Source organism: Chelmon rostratus, chromosome 18 (genome assembly GCF_017976325.1).
Source record: "Chelmon rostratus isolate fCheRos1 chromosome 18, fCheRos1.pri, whole genome shotgun sequence".
Taxonomy (NCBI): Eukaryota; Metazoa; Chordata; class Actinopteri; order Chaetodontiformes; family Chaetodontidae; genus Chelmon; species Chelmon rostratus.
In genome coordinates, this window is record NC_055675.1 from 7,663,436 (window position 1) to 7,681,873 (window position 18,438).

Genomic DNA, 18,438 nt, shown 5'->3' on the forward strand with positions numbered 1-18,438 from the left:
ACTAGTGTGCACTCCTTTGTGTGTTACTTATTTTTCTTCAGCAAAGAAACGCAGCACATTTATTTTGGTCTACCAAACAACCTCTACAACATTTATTAATTTCATATCAACCCTCAGTAATCATATATCATAAATAAATAACAGTGTTGTAGAGCCAAACACAGCAAATAATGATATACATTCATTTATATAAATTAGGTAATCTTATTATATATTCATATATCCAAGATGACTGTACAGTACATGTGAAAATGAAACAAAAATGTTTACGTTAAAACGATTGAACTATTTATCAGTGTAATATACACTAATGAACAACTTTCCAGCTGCGTCACTGGAATACGTGGCTTTGTGAATTCACTCCATTCAAGGTCCAGGTCACGCGTTACTCAAGTCTTCCATTGTTCTGGAGCTGATGCTTTGTTTCCTGTGGGACACATCAGCATCAGTCATGTGTTATTTTAATAGCAGTGGTGGAAAGTAACTAACATAAGTGCAGTTTTGAGGTACTTGGACTTTACTTGAATATTTCCATTTCCAGGTTTCAGTGTGATTTCTATTTTATAACTATTTAATATTACTTCAGCAATTGGCCAAGCCATTCCGTAATGTTGGGGACTTACTTGAGTCACATTAAAAAAGAAGAATGGTCAAAATCAAACCAGCAGCGGCCAAGATATCCTGATTTTTATTCTCTGGCATGGGTCAAGCTCCAAAAACACTGGATCCTACAAATCCCACGATGCAACTCACTGGCGTCTATCATGAGACCTTACGGCCTCCCAAGTGCCTGCTTTTTACCTCTTTTTTCAAAAATATAGTTTGTAATGTTTGTAAAATCTCTAACAGAGAGCCTTTGTTAGAAATTCTCAAACCCAAACCAAAGGACAAAAAGAGAAGAACCCACATGATGTCATCAGGGTGATTCTTCCAAACTTTTAGACAGCTCCCTCCAGAGCTACAGGAGACACTGTACAGCTGTTCCTACAGGCTACAAGTTCCCCTTTAAAGACAGAGTGGTTCAAGTTTTTTCTCAGGTGCACATTTATGATTTCTTCTCACCGTAACTCATCCAGGCAGAGTTTATTTCTGAGCCGCACATCTTCGCTGATAGGATAGAGCAGTAGGATCATTAACCCTGTAACAATGAAGGCCACTGGGGCTGCACCGATCAGCAGCTTCAGGGTGTACACTACAGGAGCGGGCTGCTTGCAGGCGCCGGTGTCATACCCTGCAAATCTACACACACACACACACACACAAACATGCAAAGATCCCGTTTAGACACAGGCTACAGAAAGCAAACTCGAAATCATGAATCAGAAATCAGATCTAAGGTTAATGCACTTCTGCAAGGTATTGTGACACGTTCAGTGCAGATACGGGACATCGTGGAGCATTAAATGAGTGGTGCATGTGTCATGGCGATGCAGACTTACTCCAGACAGAGGGTGGACACTCCCAGGGAGATGCCAGCAGCGAACTTGGTGAAAAACACGTAGAACGAGTAGAAGATGGCTTCATGACCTTTAGAGTAGGGATTGGCCAGTCTGAAGTCATCCACCACATCTGGCAGCATAGACCTGAATGGCACACACATTCGTTACGAGTTAAACGCAATCTGCGGGTTTTGTTTTTTTGCAGGATTTTGTGAGCGTGCATCCTTTGTCTTTAATGCTCGACATCACTCTACGACACGGCAAAATTTTAAGCTGATGTGCGCCTAAGACCTCCCTCACGCTCTTACTTTAATCATCTTATACAACCACTCAAGATGGTAGCAGCTGATGATGTGAGGTCTACTTATAGCGCTCTGATAAACCGGTGGGGCTAAAATTACAGAGCTAATAACACGATTAGATGATGAGCAGTGGGCGGCACCACCGGCCTCGGCCCACAGACGGCATAAACAATCGGGCCCTTCCAAACTAAACATGCCCCCACGGGAGGCCCCTGTAATTTGGGGTTTGAGGGAGGGGACAAGAGATGAGTGAGGACCAGAGTCGCCCATAGAAACAACTGGGAAACAGACGTGGAGAAGAAAACTGCTTTACCTCTGGCGTTGCATTGGCTCTGTGATGGTACACGAGATTTATAGCAGACGCCGCCTCTAGTTCATAAAAATGACATCACTTTCATGACCGTGACATGACCCAGCTGAATGGACCGGGCCCTCTAGGCGCCAGGTGACCACTAACAGCATCTTGGTGCACTATTGTGGTTGGACTAATGCCACTTTGATATCAAATCAAAGGGAACTAACATGAGCAGCACAACCTCTGCACACACTGACATACACCAGGACTGCAATAACATAAACAGTGTCAGGGGATTAGTGGATTTTTAATATCTGAAGGATATAAATGTATGCTCATAGGGTGGTGGGGGGCTCTCCAAACATAAATGTGACAGATGGCCGGGAGACGCCCTGGACAGTCCCAAATAGTATTGACACAGACGGACTCTCAGACTCATGTATAAATATCAGCGGGCAGCACAGAGTCTCCAGTCTACCTCGCCTGCCTGCTTTCGAACTGCTAGAGGAAACTGGAGCACCACAGAAGAAGAACAAACTCTTTATTCATGTGATCTCATAATAGATCTTTCCAAATTTAAGGCTGTGTCGGTGAATTAGCTCAAATATTAAAAGCATTTTTTTCAAAATGATTTGCTGTTTTGAATTTAAATAAGTGTGGAAATCCTTTATGTGATGGAAAAGTGACATCATATCTACATGTAGATAAATATGAGGGAAGAAATGTGCACCCTGCATGGTCCCCATGCATATGTTGAAATTGTTACAACCAAAAAGTGACAAAAACAACAAGTGACGGAAGTCTTACCATGGCAGCAGGAGCGAGGCAGCCACGCTGAGTCCGGAGGAGACAGCCACGACGTAGGCCACCACAACATTGGGGATGAAGACCAGCATCATGGTGAAGGGCATGATCCACTAGATAGAGGTAAAGGTCATAAAAAGTCTTAAAACTTTCTAATAACTTAAAGAAAAACGACATTTTTCATTTGTTTCGGCGACTGAGACAAGGATGCTGCATTCCCAATTTTGCCCACAAGATGGCCCAACACATCAAAGTGTAATGCTCCTTGTTCCAAAGCCGCAAACCAAAATAAAAACAGTGCACTCACTGTGATGCCGCAAAAAGCTGCCGTCTTCTTCCCAAACCTCTGCAGAAACCATTGCCACAATGGGATGCTTATCACTGCAGAAACCTGGGTAACCATGCGAGCAGAAAACACGTGAGTCGTACTGTACTGGGAATCGTTTTGAATGTGATTCTAGGCAAGTTACCTCTTAAAATCAGCTGTCTAATGGTGTCACGGGGGGGAGGGCAGTCATAAACACAATGCAAAAAATTGTATAGAAGTGACAGTGCGTGATAAAAGCCGCACTCACCAGGATGGTCAGCACAATATTCTGGAAGTGGTCCCTCAGGTCGGCGGCGTAAGTGCAGAAGAGGACAAAGTTGCTCTGTACCAGCTGCAGAAATCAGAGATCAAACATTCAATAGTCGGCCTTGTCTTGTCTACTCAGCACTGTCGCTCGGCACTCTGCTTGCTGCACCAAGCCAAGCGACTGGAGAAGCTGCTGACGGTGTTTCGCAGTGATTTATTCCCACTCCGGCCTCGCATGGATGACAACTGACACCTCCTCAGAGATGAGAGGGCGAAAATATACAGAAATAGATCCGATGCGAAAGTTGGAAAGTCTGCAATAATTTAATCAGCCTAAGCCCGAGGTGTCAAAGCGAAAGCATCGGCCTACATGTGACACACCAGCGGCGAGACGACGCTGCGCTGGTGTTACTCTCCAGAGTCCTGAGACTTCCAACATGCTTTAAACCACAAGCTTTCAGTAAGTGCTCTTCTGCATTGATCAAATCAGCATTGAGCGCCGGGGATTCTTCCGCACCGTCAGGATCCAGGAGTCCATTTACTGTAACGCCGAGTGTCATGTCTGAGAAGTGCTTCGTAAATAAATTTGCATTTACCTGAATGGCGACGGTGATGAAGAGGAATGCGGCGGTTAGAGTGAGGTATGGCCCGTGTCTCATCACCAGGATGAAGCCCTTATAGAATGGGATCTGCTTCTCAGTCTTTGGGGCGTACGGATCTGAAACAGTTCCATGTAGAATGAGAATATGAGTATGCAGCGGATCAAATAACATGCAGTGAGAGAAAGGCAATGGATTAGCTTGCTGGGGATCCTGGAACTGCCCCCGCATTGCAGTGGAGGTACGCAGAGGTCTGCACAGAGGTCTTACCCAGCTTAGACAGGAACCTCTTTAGGTACTTTTTGTGTTTATCCCCAGCTACACTGGTTTCAACCCAAAATGTGTTCCCAAATGTGCAGTAGCTCATTTGGGCTGCAACTAATGGCTTTTCAAGCCTATAAAATGCTGAAAAACAGGAAAAAGAATGGCTGTTTTATCTAACCAACAGTCCAAAACCAAAGGATATTCAATTTACAATGCATTAAAAATGAGGAAAAAATGAAGACACGAGACATGCTAATGTTTGGCATTTTGCTTGATAAATGATTTAAAGGACAACTCGAGCATGTCAGCATTGCACTCAAATAAAGGTGGGAGCTCGATCTGAAACAACCCCAGTGACATCATCGGGGTTATCGTTTCAATCTTTGGAAAGCTTGAACCACTGATGTCACTGTGCACTGGTTTTGGACTTGATGCTTAAAATTGGTGTGAGCGCCGCCTTAAATTATGAATGAATTGTTGCTGAATTTTTATGCCTGTCGACGGCACTGTAGCCCGCAGACCTCGAGAGAAAAGCCTCACCGTCTCTCTCTTTGACTCCCAGGAACATCACCACGGTGCAGACGAGGAACACTCCTCCTATAACACCAGCAGCTATCATGTACACCTCCTTCTGCAGAGAGAGAGAGAACAAACACGTAGCCTCCATCAATCCATCTCTTCTTACACCACCAGCACAATCCAGTCTATTCTGAGCCTTTCCTCAATCTTTAATTCATAATGTTCTCTAAAAAATTGAAGCGCTTCATTTCAACATGCTGCACGTCCGTTCCGGAAATAAATGATCGCGGTGGCTGTTTTACTCCACGGGTGGATACATTTAGTCTGTTTTCTTTCCAATCATTCCCATTACAGCGCTCATCAGTGCATGATCTGTTGACTGTGCTTTTTTCTGTTGTTTTCCCACATCAGTTTAAACTGGAAACTCTGCCTTGCACATTTCGCTGTACAAATACGAGCATAAATAGGAAGAAACCTCAAGCAGATATGCCTCCTAAAATACAGCCTCAACAGTTTAATGTCGCACCCCGACAGGAACCGCTCTGCTCAAACAACCTCTGTTTGTTTGCTATTTTTCCATGTGGCTCAGCCCAGCGCTCCATTATTATTTATGTACATCAAACACTCCCTGTTTCCGAGGGCAGACCTGGTTTGCCCAGACGGTGTGCCACCATCACCAGCGACCGCGGAGGAATTCAGCGGGTGGCTGCAGAGGGTTTGGCGTGGTGAGTTGGTCGCCCCGATAGGGTTCACCCAAAATGCATTGGAAAAGAACCATTTGAGGCCCGAATAGCTGCGGTGCAACCAAAATCCAGCGTAGGACAGTTTGGACTCTGGCTTGTTTCATCTTCACTAAAAGCCCTGTGATGGATTCACAGCAGCAGCCGTGTTTATTCACAGCTCTGCAAACTGAAATGTGAATGTGAATGCGTCTTATCGCGTTCCCTTCCCCTCTGACTTTCAGCTCAGCTGCAGCCACCTTGAAGCACAAGACTAATATTTCCAACATATTGAATCTGGGGTGCCTTCAAATGCTCTGGGTGAGATATAAATAGGCCTAATGACTTACAGACTGTGGAGACCCCTCAATGTGGGGGCCACAGTTTGGAGCCTGATGTGAGGGAGGAACCCCCTTTGTGGTCGCGAGAGGGGAGCTGGCTCAGGATGTCGGGTTCAGATATCAAACAGTGGCGTCTCCTTTCAATCCCGAGGGTTGCACGGGTTAAAACACGAGGCCATTTTGGATGTCAGAACATTTAGACGGGCTGCAAATATGGACTCAATTTCGAACAATCCTCCTTTTCATTCGGCGCTGCTTTTTTTTACCTCGGATATTTAGCAAAAGTAAACCGCCTTGAGCACACACCGCAGCGCCAAGTTAAGTGAGAACGCCGGTGACAGTCCAAGTTATTTTCAAACCGACTCTGTGGCCTAGTTTGAGCACACCTGGGCTGCTGGCCTGGCACCGTGACACTTACAGAGTGTGACAGGTAGTCCTGGGAGCGCACCAGGCTCTTGACGATCTCCGCCCCGCTGCTGTTGCCAAGGTAACCGGCAGACGTGTTGTGTGTCGGGCAGTGCTTCAGAGTGTGAGCGCTGGCCACAATCTGGCCCTGGATGGCAGCGCCCACAAGCGTCCCCAGCACCTCCATCGTCATACCTGCCATCATACATACAAGCAAAGATCCAGCTATCAGCTGCTTCTCGCACGTTCTTCATCGGAAGTGTTACAAAGAAGAGATGAATTCAGCTCTGCTGGCTTTAATAACCGCGTTTCGCCTGTTCAAAGACTTACGGTAGGCAGTGGCTGAGTCTCTCTCCTTCTGGTCCGTGCTCAGGAACATGGTGAGAGCAGAATAAGGCACGTGGAAGCACTGCAACGGAGCGGAAAGACGCAGTTATGGCTTGAGTGAAAAATAAATACAAGTCTGACACAGCAGCAGCCTGGCAGTCGCACAGCGGCTCATGAGGCTGGAGAACGATCATGATTTGGAGTTCTTGCTTTTGATTTTTAGCCATGCTTGCAACATGGATTCGATGGATTGCCATTAACTGTCGTACAGATGTTCATGGTTCTCACATGATACACCTTTAATGGCTTTGGTGATCCCCTGACCTTTCTTCTAGCGCCACCCTGAGGTGGCGTGAAAGCACCATCGTGCTTAAATAAAGGCCCACAGAGCCGCGAGCGTTTCCTTCCACTCGTGTTAGCATAAAACATTTATTTGACTCACAATCGGACAGGAACACCCAAGATATCTTTAGACGTCTTTCGTATATAAATCGTATATATAACCGAAAGCAATCTCTGCAGTTTCCATGTTGGCCGACCTCAGCTCTCTGTTCTCTCCTTCCTCGCCACCTCTCCCAGAGAATAGGCGAGCAAACCGAGGGCTGCTTCACTTTGTAATTTACACAAGGGCCCAGTCAGCACTGCGGCCAAACGAGCATTCATGGCCGCGACGAAAATAAACGCGGCCGTGAAAGCATTTTTTTCAGCCACTGGTTCTATACAGCATGTCATTTACGGGGCCTTTACAGGATGCAAACATTTATAGGACTCAACCTGCTTAACTGTCCGCTATAGACGGACGTGAAAACTGGGAAATCTCCAAGAAACCCCTTATTAGCTGATTACAGAAACAGATGATGTATTGCATCCCGACCTCTGTTTACAGACTGTGACCCTTTGAAAGATAACAGCCGGCCTCTCCCAGCTAACTTCACACAAACACACATCCAGAGACAATGAAGGAAGGCTAAAAGCGGTAACCAGCATTTACCCAGCAAGAGGTTCCTGGCAGGACTGACCGTATACTTATCAAGTAGTTAGAATGACATGCCATTACAGCTCGCCGCAGTGCGGCCGCGGCGGTCTACACGCTCTGTAGCACATGTTATATGGGTTACCCCAGAGCAGAGCAGAGCAGAGAGGCAGAGAGATGAATGGTCTGGACCATAATAACAAAAGGCAACCTAAATAACTTCACTTCCCCTTTGAGGTGAGGTATCTAAGAGCTCTGGGCTCTAATCTGCTGCCCGTCTCACAAATCAAAGTGTAAGTCCCTCTCTGAGCTGTCGGACTCTGGCATGAGATGACTGTAATCATCCCCACTTTAAACTGCCTTATTTACAATGTTTGCTGCTTTTTATCTATATGTTATGTAACGCTTCGTCCGTAGACTGCGAGCCGCATCAATCAGAGCTTTTATCTCCCACTTCCCTCTTGACGTCTCATGTGAAGTCCTGCTGAGTTATCGGAGGCATGCGCACGCCATTTCAGATTTCCTCAACATCAAACGCGCTCCTGAGAGAGCGCTCGTACTTACGGTGATGAGGGTTTGGTAGAGGCAGTAGAAGCCTAGGTACCAGATGAACCTCCCGCTGATGAAAGGAGGAACGAACCAGAGGTAGAAGTAGGAGACCACCAGGAAGGGAGTGCAGCCCACCATCCTGAGGAACAGACACATGTCGGGTGAGACAGGGAACAAAAAGTTTGATTTCGTTTTCAGGAGAGCGGTGATTTATGCTTGCATCTTCCAATTTGCTTCAGATGATCAAAGTTAGCTCCAAACAGCCGTCATGAGCTGTTAGGGGAGGGAGACAGTGGTTGTGTTATGTAATTTAATAGCAGTGCAGTGTTAAAATCAGGCCATATTTCTGGCAGATTACAGTGAGGCTAAGATGACTGCTAAACGATTATGCTGGTGTAAGCATGATAGGAATCTGTCCTGGGAGGGAAGCAGGGAAATACCACAACGCTTCAAACCCACATAGCATTTAAAGATCTGCACACGCTCACACACAAATACATGAATATGCCATACACAGTCAAGCAAGCGCAGCGTGAAGCAATTCTGCTGTGTGGTGCTTTTCTCAGAACTTTACAGTATGTGGGCCATGTATAATTCAAAAGTAAACAACTGGCGTGTGTTATTATGGTCAAAGGGAACAGCTGCGTGTTTCAAAATGAAGCGAAAAAAGGGCAGATTATGGATGATTAACACTGTCACTCGACTGCAAACATCAACGTATCCTCCACCCTCGACTTCTTTTTCTTCAAAGAGCAAACGGAGGTGGGTTGTCACGCAGTCCAGCTGTAACACCAGCACATCTCCAGGTAGAAAAACAGGGGCTGAGGGAATTTTGGTGACTGTGACAAAACCTGCAGGGGCGTCTGACCTCTGGCCTGCTCTGCACCAGGAATAATAAAGAGAGAAAGTGGGAGAAAGAGGTAGAGAGAGCACGGGAATGGTCATTTCTAGCATCGTCCAGCCCGCCCACCTCACTCTCCTCCTGATTGTTTGCTTCAACAAAGGCGGCTGACAACGCTGGTGCTGCAGTATTGACCGCTCGGTCATGGGAGCGATGAAAGGGCCCCGGGGTCGGTGAATGGGACAGTCAGAATGTTCCTGCAAGATGACCGTGCCCGGGGAGAGGCGACACAGGCACATGCGCAAACACATATTTTCTCACACGTCAGGCATGCATGAATGCACGTTCACACCTGTCCCAGTAAATCTGCACAGTCTTAATTAAAGCAGAGCAGGCTGGGAGGAGGCCGGCGCGCACATTCCTCTCTGACTTGTTCGGGACATTTGCAGCATGTTAATTAGATGATGTGCAGCGGAACAGAGGGGATTTAAAAGTGGTCCGTTGGGTAAGAGCGCTCATTCTTGGTTGATTTGGGGTTTAGTGGTGTTCATGTGACCTTAGCACGTTTACTCAAGTGCTATATTTGGGTGCAATTTCAATGTTTGACTATTTCCATTTGATTTTGCTTTATATTGCCACTCCACCACCGTTGAGAGGGAAATATTTTACAGCTGCTACTTTCCAAATGAAGGTTTCACCTAAAAAAAACACATCATAATGTCATGAAACACAATCTGATGTTAAAGATAAAAGCCTTTTTTGGCTTGTGACCCCTTGCAAAAAAAAAAAAAAAAAAGCCTAGCTGGGGCCCCTCATCACAGGTCTCAGATGTCTATGGGCGGTTAGGCGTTACACCACAGTGCTTTCTCCTCTGAACTTTTCAGATGGTTTCATTTGGATCACTGCTCACATGAGTACAATTATCCAATATTTTACAAAAAGCAAAGATTAGAGAAAAAATCCCCAAAAATGGCTACATCAGGAGCAGCTACTTTATGATGATTTATCAGTTGCAGGTGGCAGGTGTTTTCACTCTTGCTGTTAATACTTCTTTACTTTTAGCAGATTGCAGGATTTTATTTGTAAAGGAGTATTTTAATGCAGTTGGATCGCTCCTTCTTCCACCACTGATATACCATCATCTTGTCTTTCTCTAATGGAGACAATCTTCTACGAGGGGAAAAAAATCTACTTGCCATTGGGATTGTCCATCAGTACAATCACAAAATAATAAACAGGGCAGCACCCAAGTGGGCGTTTTGGAAAAAAATGACCCCATCCTAAAGAACTCAAAGATAGAAATCACTGTGCGTCTGGCAGTGGATGTGACAGCCAGAGGGGGGAAAAACACTTCCTGCTGGATGGGCAGAGGGGACTTTCCAAACAGGGTGAAAACTGAGGGAGTGTCTTGCAATCTCATCACAAATACTGATGAGCACACACGTAAAATACCCACATATACCACACGAAGTATTCACATGGACACACACACACACACACAGGCAGGAACACACACACCTACAGCTTCCCGGGAGTAATCAAAGCTGATTTAACAGCCATCAGCATCTGTCTGGTATTGAGCGCGGCTGGCTGGCCACAGTGGACTTGGTCCCCCTCCAGCACTGTCAGCTTGTGTGTAATCTATGGTTTATAATGCGGCGGGCATTAGAAATTGGATGTGTAATTACAGCAAGTGTCACGCTAGAGTGTTCAAAAGGCTGCATAGACGCGCATATCCACTTATAAAATGATTTCTGAAAATGGTGATTTATGGAGATGGTGGTATTATCTTTATATAATCCAGAATCACAGAGCCGCAAAGCAAGATTGCACTTAAAGGCCGTGAGATACTGAGCAATATCAGACAAAGAAAGTTGGATGATGCCCAAGTGTGACATGAGGTGTTACATAAATGTCATAAAATATCACCAGGCAGCAGGGTGGCATATGATTTAGAAAAGAATGCAGATGAACTTCTTTGTCTATTGTTGTCTGGCATCAGAAGAAAAAAGCAGCAACGCCCTTGAAGTGCACACAGCACGGAGCTCATCGGAGGGAGCGTCGTTATTAAAGCGTAGTGTCTGTTTATTTAGCTCAGTCCTCAGGTGAGACGCCTGGGCCCGGGAAGCACCTCAAACCCACCTGAAACTGGAGCGCGCGGCTTGTCGTTGTTGTTTAGATCCAGCACAAACATCGGCGTGATGTCGCCGGCGTAATTACGTCTGAGAGAGCGGGAGCGAGTTTCATAATCTGTTGACAAATTGCAGCCTTTAACCCGAGCGTGTCTGTATGTCAACAGCAGCACTTTGCTGTGTGTTAAAGGAGGATCATTTCACCCAAGTTCACAAGCTTAAACAAACAAACATGCATCTCGTTTGCATGGGGTCATGGATAACTTGAGAGCAGAGCTGAGCAACATGCCAGTAAGGGAATATTGTCCAGTATCCTGATTAAACCTCATTCTTTTCTGGTCTGCATCACAATTAAACAATAGAATTAACCAAATTAATCTCACTTGTTAGCTGAATGTACTTATTATTATTATAGTCCTTTCCTGAATTACAGTTTTATCACTATTTGTGTGCAATCACATGTTTTCTCAATGCTGCCCAACACCACTTTTGAGTTGATGAAAAAATCTAAATGTAGAAATGTGGGAATAACAACAACACAGGAGTAAGAAGGAGAAAAAAAGTGGCAGGAACCCAGGAGTGGGTGAGAGAAATAACACTGGGTTTCCTTCATAGTGTGGCCAGGGAGCTCACCAGGGCATGAGTCGGCCAATCTTGGTCCATCTGCTCTTTGTAATGAAGAAACCCACGACGGGGTCGGTCACTGCGCCCCAGGCTTTACCAATAAACAGCACCATGGAGGCCTGGAAGGCGTTGATCTGCAGAGCGGAGCAGCGACAGACTGGTGTTAAAAACACGTGCAGGCACAAAACTGACACACTCACTTATTCATACACTGGAGCCACACACACACACTCTCTTTCTCAAACACGTTACCTGAGCGATATCAAGCAGGTAGATTTGCAGGAAGAATGCCGTGGCGCTGGCAGCCACCTCCTTGGGCGCGCCACCGATGGCGAAACACAGCTTACTGCATAATGACAACTTGTGGCTCAACTCAGTCTGTGAAGACAAAGGTGACAAGGGAGATGAGGGGGGGAAGTTAAAAGAAGTTAATAAGATAATGGCGTCCTTGTAGGTCAGGCTGCTAATGAGCAAATTAACTTTCCTCCACTGCAAAAATTGTGACGAAGCCTCTCGTTCCAAGTGGGAAGGGAAATAAAGGCTTTGCTGACACAAAACACACAATATAACTGCTTACTTTTGAAGTTTACACTAGCTTTGAGGTAACTGCTCCCACAATGGTTCTGCACTTACGGACACATATTGCATGCACGCATTGATTTCTCATGTTTTCATCACAGTCATTCCTGGAACAGGACGTCAGGTGTTGCATAAACAATGTGTCATTTTGTTAGCCAATAAGCTAATAAGCACCATCACATTAACAACATCAGTAGACTCAGTGGAACTGCAGACAGTATTCCTGTTTTCATGTTAGCATTAAAGGTGCAGCTATTTATTTTAGCAAATTCCTCCCTAAAATGTAGACTACTTCTCAGACACGCGACAAAGAAGTAAGGCGTGTTGCTCTCAGATAAATTAGGCCGTGAGGACATATTTATGACTCACAGATAGTGAATCCTGTAGTCATTCAGTCTGAATCCTTCGGAATTCTATTTCAGGTTCTCCTAAAATAACACTCCTTCCTCATCTTCATCATGCAATGATTCATTGAATCAGAGGAAGGTGCAGAAAAATGCAGCAGTTGCCGGAGCACTCCCACGTTACGCTGCATTTGCTGTGAGGTGTGCGGAAGATGTGTCCGGGCTGACACATCTGTCTTCTCATAAACTCCACTCCCTCACAAACACGCAGATTGTCTCCCGAATCATCTCAACCTCAAATCATCAGCTCTTCCTGTGGCTGCATCTCTCCGCGTGTCTGATGGCAGACAGGAGAGATGTGTTCATGGTTAAATGATGTGTGAGTGTGCAAAATAGAGGATCAGAAGGAGACCCCCTGCTGACTGTTTGCGTTGTGGTCTATCTGTGCAGACACTGAGCCTGGAGAACCCACCGAGTCATCAGTGCTCTGCTGAAACCATCAGGCACGTGACTCTGTGTGTGTGTGTGTGTGTGTGTGTGTGTGTGTGTGTGTGTGTGTGTGTGTGCACAGCAAAAAGGGCAAACTTTCATCTTCACACATGAATAAGACGAGACACCGCAGTCTAGGGAGCCCGATATTTACGACTGTCTCCGAGGCTGCGCACACTTATCAACCTTTGCCTGTGCCTCCCTTCTGTGTAACCTTTGGTGTCAGACACACACACACACACAACAGTGTCACTCCACATCCAGTGGCCCAGGCTTGGCCCACAGCTACTCCCCTCAGAGCTTTATGAAAGAAGGAAATCACCAAAGGAACCACAGCCGCGGCCGACACACTGTTATTATCCGACTCACGTTTTCTCTTCCTCCGTTTTTCGCCCCATCAAAACATGGAGGGCTTCAAGAACGACAATTACCAGGAGGGAGGGGTGTAATTATTCAATCGCAAGACAAGCGGGTCAGAGGTAAGTAAAGGCTGCGCGGCGGTTCCGACTTCAAAACTCTCTCTTCTTCCACTCTCACTGCAATTACCCCTAATTGGAGAGAAAAATTAAAGTCTTTGGTGTCTGGAGAACGCTGCTGAACTGATGATGTGCAAAAATACTCTGTGCTCCAGCACTGCTCTCTCTCTCTCTTTTTCTTTCCCTCCAAACTCCTACACTCAATCTCACATTGCTGAGTTCTTATCATCAAAGAGGATAAACAGGATATCCCTCCTACTGTTGTCTGGATTCACAAACACCACCACATGCACACAATTCAACACACACATGTATAGAGAGACGCAGGCTCAGAGTAAAGGGAGCATCTGCAAAGTTCAGACTGTCAATAAACACTGGACAAGGACAGATAAGACTAATCTCTGAAGTTAATGAATCCTTAACCGTAAGAGGGGAAACAATTTAAAATGCATGAACTGTGCCGCAAGTAATTTAAATCAGGATTGAAGATAATTCTGGTGCAAAGAACGGGAGGAATACAAACTCTCGAGCCAGCTAAGCTATACTCTCCAAATAAAATGTTTACGTGCTAAACGTTAAGCTTGTGAAAATGGGTCCGTAAAGCAGTTTAAATGTTTATTCGCTGAGGGATTTTCTGACAGTTCTGAGCATCAGGGTCAAATATTTGCAACAGCTGAAAACAGTAGCTTTGTGTCATCAATGCAGATTATGGATTATGTGTATGAAAGGAAAAGGTGATTATGTCAGCGATGGCAGCAGGTCCTTCAAATGTCAATGTGGTCTGGTGACACTGGCCAAATTTGCAGGGAATCAATCAAGATCTGGAGACGGACGAGGGTCAGAGTTACAAATCTCTGCACTTCCTAATATAAGATATAATGTAAGCATAAGGTTTCATACACAGGTTAAGTCCTGGTTGTTTCCTTTTATATCAGTGAAAACAGTGCCAACCTCAATGTATGTTATTGTTCACTTCAGTCCTTACTTTGTACCAGCTCAAGTTCAAAAGCGGCTCCAACATAAGCAACTACAGCTGTGAGGTCTTTATGGCAAATAAAAACGGACTCGTAACACTCATAAAATAGCCAAGTTTCCATCCAAATTCACTCAAATATTAAACCATACTCCTGAAAATCACTCAAAATTTGTTCTGGTGTCCAAACAGAATTTATTCTCTGAGGTTTATTAAGCTTTTATTAAGTTGGTTGGTTTTACAGTACAGTTACTCACTTAATAAACAAATCGTTCATGTTTGGTTCATTGAACTCCCATTTTTAGGGCAGCAGGGGAACTTCTGTTTCACCGTGTACACATCAGTTAAAGTCCCAGGGAAACCTGCAGTTATTTACTTGTAGTAAAGGTGTCAAATACGTCTCCAGTGAGTCAAAATAAATAAAAAAACACTGCATATTAGACAGAGGTTTGGCACAGATGAGACAGTGGCTGAACTGGTTAGATCGGTGATGTAATGCTGTTTCAGGGCACCCTGAGCCGGTGTAGCAAAACCGAAAATGAGTGACTAAGCTCCATGGTATTGCATTATGAGAGTAACTGAAACACTGTCCATATAATGAGGTATCAACCTTAATAAAGGGGCAATACACCATGTGAACCCTTGCCTGTCTTTCATTTCCTCGCCTTTACAGCTGGCCAAGTGCTCGTGAGGAGCATCAGTCCGAACACCCAGCTTCTCACACTCCCATTGGCACACAAATATAAACACACTGTCTCGCACAAGAGGTTTGCTTAGAAATGGCAGTCGCCCATGCAGCTCTCATAAAGTTAAATAACATGGAGATAAAACAAAAAAAAAATGTCTTGAAAGTCAACCCAGTCTTCTTTTGTTCTGAGCAAGAAACTCCTTTCCACTGTCCATCCACTGTCTTGCATCCTATTATGGCTGTGAATACAACAGTCTTCATCACCACTGATACTGTATCAGACAAAAGAAAGCAATCATCGAGCAGTTCATCCCATCAATGGGAACAACCTTTCTCAAATGAAAACAATCAACTTCCCAGCACTGAATCTTCTATCTCGGGGATTACAGTTCACAGGAAAACAATGCAGCTGATTAATCACAAACAGATACGAGACTAAAGAGATCACACTTTCCTCCCCCACCCCCTCTATCTGATCATGTGAGGTCACTCACGACCAAGCTGAGCCACAAACCCTCCAGATGAGTTTGAGAATTTCTCTCAGATTTACTGCCTGGCTGTAGGGTCCAAAGAGGGGTCACTGTAGGGTCCAAACACTGACATTACATGTGATAACAACTTGAATAAGAGCACAAAAGAAGCACCAGAAACAGGTGATCTTACCTGCTGAGGAGCTTTGGGGAAGAGTGGTTCAGTGGGCTTGATGAGCTTCCCCGCAGAGCCCTGCGCTCCCCTCTCTCCCTTGGTCATGGCTGACAGGCTGTGTGTGAGCCGGCAGGCGTACTTCTGCGGCTGTGTGTGCGAGGGAGCGTTGAAGTGAGTGTGACTGTGGCTCCTCGTGTGAGCCAGAGTGCGAGGAGCCTGCCACTGGGTGGTGTGTGTCAGAGGGTGAAACTGGATGTGGCTCTGACTCCGGGTGTGCGTGTGGTGCACGTGAGTGACGGCCCCGGAGGTTGGGAGCTCCTCCTGCTCCTCTGTGACAACTCTGCCGCCTTCTGCCGCCATTCACATGCTGTTGTGCTCTGGAATGGGGCCAGGAGGGAAGGGCAAAGTCAGACAGGCGGTGCCACACACACACACACACACGCGCGCGCAGGCTCGCACTCAATGACAAGCATGTACTGCAACACACAGGCACAAGAATGCAGACACACAAACACACACATACATGAGCACAAAGACTTGCTCTCTGAATGCATACAGAAAAACACTCATAAATGGGACAATGCACGAGAGCAGAGATGAATAGAGATGCAACAAGAAATCCCACATGCTCACACTCTACCTTAAGAAACCCTCTCTAATATATAACCTACTGAAAGTCAAATGTCATTCAGGTTGCTGTCATCTGCTGTGGCAGCTTGCACAGCTGGCTGTGGTTGAGAACAGGGGCGCAAAATGCGACGACGTCCCGTGCAGGAGTGCGCTGCCTGCCCCTCATCTTACTATTACTGTAAGTGCATCCATAAACCACCCCTCTACACACTTGACAGGAACAATGAAGCTCAGTCTTTAAGAAAGGAGAAGCACAAAAGCGTCTTACCCCGTGTTGATGGAGAAGCAGCCGGCGCTGTCAGTCGGTCGGTTATTGAGTTAGTTTGGTCGGTGCGGCGCTCTGTCAGTCAGGCTGGATGAGAAGGAGACTGCGGAGGATGGAGATGGTCTGCGCGCCTCCACTCTCCCCCTGCTGTCAGTCTGCAGTGACGGGGCTGCGCCCTGCAGCGGCCGCGGCGCTATATGACACACACGGCAGCCGTGCGCGGAGGCCGTGCGTGTGTGCGCATCTGCGAGGGGATTATGGCAGGCGATGGTTTGACACCAGCAACGCGCGTTTTGGATGGAAAGCGCGCCGCGATGACACCACTTTCGCGTCGAGGATAAATAGGTGTTTTCCTGAGATAATGACAAATGGTGCTATTTTTTATCTCATGTGATAAACGATCCTACAATATTCTTGTCATCGTCTACAAATAAGAATAAGATAAGTGCCGGTTCTTTTCTTGGCACAGCTGTTGTTGTTTTGATGACACATTCAGCAGGCTATGAAAATCCTCCACGCTTGGTCACCAGAAGTGATCTGTCTGATAAAAAACTGTTATTCTCGTGTTGTTATTATCTCCGTGGTGACCGGCCGTGCGTGTCATTTCTCAGGAGGTGGTGTGGTACAAGTGGAATGTCCAAAATGTAGTTTGGTGTCATTTCACTCGCTGATGATTACCTGTGTGATTCTTTGGGACCAGGGAGCCGGAAAGGTGCGCGTGTGAAAGGAAGAAGGAAGCGCTCGAGCGCCCAGTCACATATTTCCCAGACTGCATCATCAGCTTCATCATTATGGCGTAGGCTATGACACTGTTGTCCTTAATGGTACTTTTAAGTGAGATTTGCATATACCATTTTATATTACCATATAAGGTATAGTGTGTGTGTTTGTGTGTGTGTGTGTGTGTGTGTGTGTGTGTGTGTGGTGGGTCAACTTAAAGGGCGCTCCAGTGATTCATTATTGCACTTTCACAAAACTGAGGGGCTCACACAACTGAAAAGATTACAAGATTTAAAAAAGAACGATCTAAATCGAAGCAGCACAGGCTGAAATATCTGGAGTTTCAGTCCCCTAAAACACATCCTACATTTCCCACAATGCAACTTGTGTCCATCATTAAAGCTTGGTTATGTGAAAGAATGAAACTGGGCTGTGAAATCGATTCATTTCAACGGAGTCGCAGAGCTCAGTGGAGTCGCTCACGGTGCTGAAGCAAACCTGTGCAAATGTTTTTTTCGAGTTTGACTTCAGTGAACTTTGACCCACAAATTGAAGCCGTTGACCGCCAGCACGCCAACTTGACAGCGCAGAGCAGAGAGGTGTAGCCTATAATAGAGGAAGCGATTGTAGGTGCATTGCACAATTCATGTCTTTTTAACCTCTTGTAATGGAGTATAGTATAAACTACTCCACAAAGAGCTGATGGTGCAGTCTGTGTGAACTTACACAGTTCTTCACACACTTAGAATGCTATTTTTATTGGCCCTTTATTCAGTATTTGACTTATGACATATTGTGTGCCGTTCCCTTTTCCACAAAGCCCTTTCATGAGCAGCTCCTTTAGTGCAGGACGTTTACTCACCACAGTAGGCCTCTCCTCGGAGCATGACAACAAACATGTCATGGAGAACTTGGCTGATGA

General features: G+C 45.8%; 1 protein-coding gene across 1 annotated transcript; it reads right to left on the minus strand.

Annotated features, from left to right (window-relative positions):
• Nucleotides 1-68: 68 nt before the first annotated feature.
• mfsd2b (major facilitator superfamily domain containing 2B) lies at nucleotides 69-16,276 on the minus strand. Its single transcript, XM_041958321.1, has 14 exons — nucleotides 15,920-16,276; nucleotides 11,960-12,085; nucleotides 11,717-11,841; nucleotides 8,126-8,249; nucleotides 6,592-6,670; nucleotides 6,275-6,456; nucleotides 4,818-4,908; nucleotides 4,011-4,132; nucleotides 3,416-3,499; nucleotides 3,148-3,231; nucleotides 2,844-2,953; nucleotides 1,440-1,583; nucleotides 1,063-1,239; nucleotides 69-427 (listed from the first exon to the last, which is right to left on the minus strand). The coding sequence occupies exons 1-14, from the start codon at nucleotides 16,259-16,261 to the stop codon at nucleotides 379-381; spliced, it is 1,839 nt and encodes a 612-aa protein (XP_041814255.1). The 5' UTR covers nucleotides 16,262-16,276; the 3' UTR covers nucleotides 69-378.
• Nucleotides 16,277-18,438: the final 2,162 nt, after the last annotated feature.